The sequence below is a fragment of the Oppia nitens genome, unplaced genomic scaffold (assembly GCF_028296485.1).
Source record: "Oppia nitens isolate AA-2021 unplaced genomic scaffold, nextdenovo-longstitch-racon4-pilon3 scaffold15_pilon_pilon_pilon, whole genome shotgun sequence".
NCBI lineage: Eukaryota > Metazoa > Arthropoda > Arachnida > Sarcoptiformes > Oppiidae > Oppia > Oppia nitens.
In genome coordinates this window covers 1,777,828-1,786,429 of record NW_026533194.1, presented here as the reverse complement: position 1 = coordinate 1,786,429, position 8,602 = coordinate 1,777,828, and the positions used below count along the sequence as shown (strand labels likewise).

At 21.9% G+C, this 8,602-nt stretch overlaps 2 protein-coding genes across 2 annotated transcripts; both read left to right on the top strand.

The window, feature by feature from the left end:
- Positions 1-399: 399 nt before the first annotated feature.
- LOC128963442 (cytochrome P450 3A29-like) lies at positions 400-2,311 on the top strand. The gene is made up of 3 exons (XM_054309951.1): positions 400-461; positions 655-804; positions 868-2,311. The coding sequence occupies exons 1-3, from the start codon at positions 400-402 to the stop codon at positions 2,309-2,311; spliced, it is 1,656 nt and encodes a 551-aa protein (XP_054165926.1).
- A 2,446-nt stretch (positions 2,312-4,757) lies between these two features.
- On the top strand, positions 4,758-5,718 carry LOC128963430 (O-acyltransferase like protein-like). The gene is made up of 3 exons (XM_054309941.1): positions 4,758-4,807; positions 4,987-5,360; positions 5,623-5,718. Exons 1-3 carry the CDS (start codon positions 4,765-4,767, stop codon positions 5,716-5,718), a joined length of 513 nt encoding a protein of 170 aa, XP_054165916.1. The 5' UTR covers positions 4,758-4,764.
- Positions 5,719-8,602: the final 2,884 nt, after the last annotated feature.

Genomic DNA, 8,602 nt, shown 5'->3' with positions numbered 1-8,602 from the left:
TTTTTTAAATTTTAAATTCAAATTACTTACAGTACACATACTATTTAAATATATATATATATATATATATATATATATATATTAAAAATTAGGTTAATAACCAAGGTTAAAAAAGTTTTATATATTATAAATTTTATTATTTGCTTAAAATTTATAATTTAAAAAAAAATGTTTTTGTTGTATTTATTATATAGTCATTGTATCATTAGTATTGAATATTTATAATATATTTAATAAATATTGTTTAATCATTTGAAGTATTAGTTTTTGCTTTTATAAAATTTATAGACATTATTATTAGTTTTCTGTTAGTACTAATAGTAAATGTTATTTTTTTAAAAGTAAAGTTTTTAATAAATAATAATTAAATATTTAAAAAAAAATAATAATATTATTATTATGTTTTATTGGTGGTCAATAATTTTGCCATTTTTATCGGCACTATTAATTTATCTTTATTTGTAAGTATTTATAAAATTAAAATTAAATTTTAGTAAATATTTTTATTTATTTATTTTTATTAAAACAATAAATTCATTAAATTTTACAAGTACTATAGTTTACAGTTATAATTATTTGATTAATTCAATTATATTAAAAAAATAAATAAATATTTTTATTTAAAAAAAACTGTACATGTGCTTCAAATTAAAGATTATGGAAGCGTACGTACAGCTACTGGAGCTCTTTGGGCATACCTGGCCCAACACCGCTACCCTATTTCGGTAATATATTGACTACATTTATTAAGCCCTATGTCTACGAAAGTACCAAATGGTATCAAAACTATGGATCACTAATCGGGTAATTAAAAACACAACAAAAATTAGAAAATAAATTATTATTCAACAACAAAAAAAAAACCAGTGTCTACCGTTTTGACAAACCTGAACTACTTATATCGGATCCGGAACTAATCAAACAATATATGGTCAAAGATTTCAACTCGTTTCGCAATCGGCGGCCAATTAAACGCCGCATAAACTCGTTGTTTGAGAAAATGTTGCCCAACTTAAGGGACGACGAGTGGCGCCGTATGCGAAACATACTGAACCCGGTATTTACTACACGTAAACTCAAACAAATGGTCGGCCTATTGGACGACTGTTGTACCAGATTTATGACCCAATTGGACAAAACTGTTGATCGGCTGCCATCGGGTGCCGATATAGACATCCGGTTGACAATGAAAGACCTATCATTGGATATGATAGCCAGCGCTGCTTTCGGTACACGTATTGATATATATGGCGATCAGAATCACCAGTTCCTACAGAATGTCCATCGAATTATTGCCTTTCCTACCTATCAGATGTGTTTGCTAACACTGTTTCCCACACTATCGGGACTGGTATTCAAACTAGTCCTGTGGTTTACGAAAGCCCAGACACCGGATAAGTATTTCTATGAGTTTTTGTTGAAAATTTTAAGAGACAGACAGGAATCGGGTGTCCGGCGTAACGATTTGATGCAAATTTTGGTCGATATTAAATCGGAAACGACTACTACTACTAGTACTACTACTAGTGCTACTACCAGTGCTACTACCGGTGCAGCACAGGTAATGGATGATGAGTTGTTGGACAATGAGGACCGAAAACAACTACAACTGGGCATCTATAGTGACGAATCCTATTTGAAAACCGATACAAACAAGTCGTTTATAGCACAGCTAACCGACGATGAAATTTTTAGTCAATGTTTTGTCTTTTTCTTTGCCGATTTCGAGTCGTTGGCCGCAGCCGTTGCTCATACACTATACGAGTTGGCCCTACAACCGGATATACAGAGCCGATTGAGACAGGAATGTCGTCAGGCTATCAGCGGGACTGATAATACTGTCGACTACGACAAGCTTATGGCACTGCCCTATCTGGACGCTTGTGTATCGGAAACTATACGCAAATATCCGACAGCCGGTGTCATACCCCGGCAGGCTATGGCCGACGTTAAACTGGGCGACACTGGTATCACAATACCCAAAGGTATGATTGTCGATACACCAGTCTATCCGTTACATCACGACCCGAACTATTTTCCCGATCCGTACGGCTACAAACCCGATCGGTTTATGCCGGAAAATCGTGACCAAATCGTACCGTACAGTTATTTGCCGTTTGGTGCCGGTCCGCGACACTGTATAGGTATGCGGTTTGCACTGTTAGAGGCCAAAATCGGTTTGGCCCGTATATTGCAACGTTACCAGTTTTATCGGGTAGACAGGACAACAGTTCCCGTCCAGTTTCGTCCGCATCCGGAAGTATTGCTGACCAAACCGGTTATTATTGGTGTCAAGAAAATTGTTGATTAAAAATCAAATGAAAAAAACACTTTGAATTTGATTTTTTGTTTTTGAAAAAATTAATTTAATGATTATGATTTTTTTAAAAATAAATATTATTATGATTTTTTTTAAAATAAATATTATTATGATTTTTTTTAAAAGATTATAAACTTAATTATTAATATTATTTTTGTTGTTGTTGTTGAAAACTAAATTTTTTATAAATGTTGAAAATAATTAATTGAGTTTGAGTTAAAATTAAGAGAAAAAAGATAATACTATTTTAATTTAATTATATAATTAAAACTTTTTATTTTAATTTAATAAAATGTATTATTTTTGTAAATAACTGATAAGATTTTTTTAACGTTAATGAAAACAAATAATTAATATATTGTATATGTTTATACTAATTAGTTTTTATCAATATTAATATCTAATAATTGATTTGATTATTTAAAATAATAATAATTTTAATTATAAAACTAACTTTATTATTTATTTTTATAAAAGTATATATATTAATAATATAATAATATATATTAAATTATTTAAATTTTTAACCATTAATTAAGCTGAAAATATTTTCTATAATGATTTGCAAATAGCAAATTAAAGATAACGTATTTAATATTATATTTTATTTGATTAGAAATTTTAAAAAAAATTAGTGAAATATTTTAGTTTCTATTTAAATAAAATTTATAATATTTTCAATCATTTAAAAAAACATTAATTTAATTGAAATAATAATATGATTATGCGAATTTTAAAAAAAATTCTTATGATTAATAAAACAAAATAATTATAAGTAAAAAATAATTTCTCAATAATAATAATATCTCTCTCTCTCTCTTTTCTCTTTTCTCTCTCTCTCTCTCTCTCTCTCTCTCTAATATATACTACTGTATATATTATTTAAGTTATTACAATATTTTTTCTCTTTATTCATATTTTATTAAAAATTTTATTTAACAAATTTATTAAAATAGATTTTTAAGTAAAAATAAATTAAATAATATCAACTATGTTAACAAAGTTATTAAACATAAGTGTATTAATTAATTTATTAATTATTATTTCTAATGATTATCCAACAAATGGACAATCAATTTATGAATTAATTTACAAAAATAATTATTTAATGACACAATTGTTGAATTCAATCAATGAAAGCAATGTTAGCCCAAAATGCAAACAAATTGGCGACTATTTATTGGACAATCCGTACGATATAACAACAATTAAATGTAATGAACTAAACAAACAGAAAACTTTTTTTAATTTATTTTTATTTTATAATTAATTAATTATAAATTTATTTTTACAAAACAGTAATAGATTCAAGTGCTAGTTTTGGAAACGGTATTATAAACGGCAACTATCAGCTTATGGGTCAATATCGGCAATGTTTAGACCATAGGGTCGACACTGTTAGCCGGAATAGGACTCCAATACGTTTTGATGGCCAGTATTGTACACTAAACATACCGTTTGATTATTTTACTAATGACTATCATCTATCTAATGAAATGGTATTGCAATTGACTATATTTTTTTAATAATTAATTTATCTATTTATATATTTTATTTTAATAATAATAATTATTTATTTTTAAAAATTTTATTTAGAAATCAAAATTAAGTGAATTATTTGTTACCTCAACATTTGATATATGTATACCAAATGTTTGCAATGATAACGATTTGACTAATATATTAGAAACTTGTAAAATGTTTTTTATCATTATTTTATTTATTTATTTATTATGTTAAATAAATTTATATTATTAATTAATTTAAATATATATATAAACAGTTTATAAACAATCTGGATTAAATTTATCAATTGGCAATTGTAGTAACAATAATGTGGGCAATTTAAAGTGGTATCATCTAGTGATAATGTAATTATTTATTTTTAAAAAAAATATTATTAAAATAATACTTAAATTATTAAATTATTAGTTATATTAAATAATAATAAGATTATTATTTTGATTATTTTTAGTTGCTGTTTTAGCTTGATAATATTTCTAGTAGCAGCTGGTACCTATTGTGAAATTTACAACTATAATAACCAAAATCGTAAATAAATCATAATAATTAAATAAATATAATTTATTATATAAGTACTATGTGTTTAAAAAAATAAATAAATAACAATTAATTTCAAAAATCTAAAAGTTAATTAAAATATTTTAAATTTCAGCAATAATTCATAATTATTAATACTATAATTGTAAAACTTTTTATAAAATAATTATTTATTTATTTTAATTTAATTTTTTTTTGAAGGATCTATACCATCAACTTTACCATATATTAATATATTGCTAGCATTTTCATTGTATTCAAATACACGACAATTGTTTAATAGCACCACTACTACTACTAATAGTAGCCTAAAAGACAATAATAATAATAATAATAAAAATAATTTAAATTGTTTGCATGGTTTACGAGTAATAAGCAACTCTATGGTAATATTAATACATTGTTATGGTCTAATAACAAACATTGGTAATTATTAATTAATTAATTAAATAATTAATTAAAATAATATTATATTTCAATATATATTAATGTTTATTTTTTTAATAGATTATATTGTTAGATATATAGATATATAGAATTAGTTTTTCAAATAATAAAAAATGTGTATTAAATTATTATTATATTTTAAATTATTATCTAATTAGGTAACCGTTTGGAAAGTTTGGATGGTTATCTAATAAAATTTATTAACCATGGTCCTATGTTTGTAAATGTATTTATAATGATATCCGGTTTTCTGTGTGCATTGACTTTTCTATCGACAACAACACAGTCCCCAACAATAACCGGTATTATTAGCCGATTGTTTCAACGATACATACGTTTTACTCTATCACTATTGGCTGCCATTGGCGTACGTATTGTCTACGAGTTAGTGGGTTCGGGTCCCCAATGGTATCAATATGTCGATAAAATGCATGAATCTTGCCATCAATTTTGGTGGTTTAATCTATTATATATGCAAAATAATCAAGCTATTAGTCAATTAGTCGATAAAGATCTAACAGTATTTAATATGGTAATTTATTTATTTTTTTAAAAAAAATTATTAATATTTTATAATATTTTAATTATTTAGTTTTATTTATAGACAATCTTCTTTTTTTTATTAATTTTTACTAATTATTAGTTTAATCACTAATGTTAATATGTTTGCTATGTTAATATGATATTAATATTTTAACATTTTAACATTTATCGTTATAATACAGTATATTATTTGTTATAAATATTTTAATTTTATTTTTATTAAAAATTAATCAATCAAAAAAAATTGAAAGTGTCAAGGTGAAACATGGTCATTGGCTGTCGATATGCAATTGTTTATCATATCACCATTGTTAATATTACTACTAACTTATAATGATATTAGGTAATAATAATAATAATAATCAAAATTTATTAAAAAAAAATAAATATACTAATAATTTTTAGAAATACTTTATTATTACAAAAATATTAGATAAATATATTGTAATATAATTTTTATTTAAAAAAAAATTTTATTAGACAAACAATTGGCGTTATAGTAAATGTCTTATTAGTTATTGGCTCCAGTTTATTAATATCATACAAAATATTATCCAATAATTTCCAACCAATTTACACCAAAATAGAAAGGTATAAATTTATTTTATTTAAAAAAAATGATTATATTATATTTAAATTTTTTTTAAATTATTAAACAAACAATATTTTCATGACTAGTGATCCAAATTTTTTTCCTAAAATCTATTTTTCAACCTTAACTCGTTTGGGTCCCTATTGTGTGGGTATACTAACTGCTTATGTATATAAAAAATATGGAAATAATATTACAATAAAACCGGTATATTTATGAACAATAAAATTTAATAACTAAATTAAATTATAATAAAATTTACTAATTATTTTTTTTAAGTTAATTAACATAACACTATGGCTGACTAGTATTAGTCTATGGCTTATTATAATTTATTTGCCATACTATTTGGATGACGATTATTATTTAACTAATAGTTACTACTATATGATATCCCTACTACATGTTTCATGCTATGATACCCTGATGGCCATAGTATGGGCCTATATATTGTATGCCTGTTCAACAGGTAATGGCGGTCCAATCAATCGGCTATTGTCGTGCCAGGCATTACAACCACTCAGTAAACTATCGTTTCAATCCTATCTCTATCATGTATTTGTTATCTATGTCTATATGTATAGTTCACAGCAAATAATCTATATGACCCAGACTAATTTAGTAAGTATAATCTTTAGACTTAATATGTGATAATTAATTTATTTTATTATTTTAAAACACACATATATATATATATTAATAGATCCTGATATTTTTACAAATATTTGCATTGACACAATTTGTTAGCTATTTGGCATATATTATGTTTGAAGCACCCATTGATCGTATTAAAAAATATTTAATGACTACTACTACTACTACTACTAAAAAGTTAAATATCAATAAGAAAACACATATTAATTAATTAAAAAATTAATATTTTTATATATCTATTTAATTTTGGTTGTTTTTTTTTAATTTGAAACTACAAAACAACAACAACAATAAAAATATGTCAATATTTTTGTCTAAAATATATTATTTATTCAATATTAAAACTATAGACAATAAAATATAATTACAAATAATAATAATAATAATAACTATTGTATAATACCTATCATGGTTTTTTAATGTATTTGTTTTATACTGTATGTTTAATTTACAATATTTCTGCTAATATTTTTTAAAGAGTATATAAAAAGTGTATAAATAATAATAATAATAGTTATATTATTTAAAAATAATTTAGTACATTAAATTAGACAACAATTTTTTTTTTAAAAAGTTATAATTTACAAGGTATTATTATTATTATTATTATTATTATTATTATTATTATTATTATTATTATTATTATTATTATTATTATTATTATTATTATTATTATTATTATTATTATTATTATTATTATTATTATTGAAATTTTATCTTTTATTTAGGGATACACTAGTCTATGGCATATCAAATGCCAAACTGTTTGTCCAAAATCTGTATATAATTTATTTTATAAAATTTTTTGTTAGAATTTAAATTATTTTTTTAAAAAAAATAAATATTTTTCTATAACATTGCCCATAACAGGAAAGCACAATAGCATACGATTAAATTATTATTATAATAATACAGAAAATAAATTATTAGTTTGTTTTAAAAAAAAAGCAAAATTAAATAATGGCATATAATATAAATTATTTTGTTTAAATACCTGTCAATTATATATTTTTATTAGCTTTAACTTTATAATTAACTAAACAATAAATTTTTATTAGACTAATTAAGTTTGACCAGTGATAAACTAAAATTATTATAATGCATAATAATAAATTTAAAAAAAAATTATCAATTTAAATTTAATGGAAAAATTTTAATTTTATTACAATAATTGCAGTTATTCACTATATATATATATATATATATATATTAATATTAACAAAATTTGATACACATTATTAATATAATACTATCACGCAATTAATAAATATAAAATATATTTTATTACATTAATTAAACAAACTATATCATTAATAAAATATATTAATATTAATAATAATAATAATATCATTATTTCTAATAATTTGATTTTTGTTGTTGTTAATTAATCTAATGTAATTTAAGATAGTTTACTAATGTATTTTTTATATAATTAAATTGATAACTAGCAGTCAATATTATTATAACTACCATTAATATGTAATTTTATTTTATATTTTTTTTCAAATGATTTAATCTAAAAGCTAATATTAAAAATAATATTATTTATATAATTGTTATTATTATAAAAATAAACCTTAGAATATGTTTAAATAATATATATATATATATATATATATATATATATATATATATATATACTGTATAAAATGATAAAATTTTTATATATTATAAACTTTAAATATAAAATATTTTTATTTTGTAGAATTTTCTAAATATTTTATTTTAAAAAATTTAGATTTAAATATATATATATATATATACTGTATATATCTTGAACTATACATATTCTTTAAACAGATTACATCTATTAAATCTTTAATTATTATTATTTTATTTTATAGAAATATTTTTATTTAATTATTTTTAACTTTTTTTTCATTTTAAATTAATTTGTATTCATATATATTAAGGTTATCAAAACAACAACAACAACAAATGCTAACTCATAGACTAGATCAACAACAACAACAACAACAATTTGA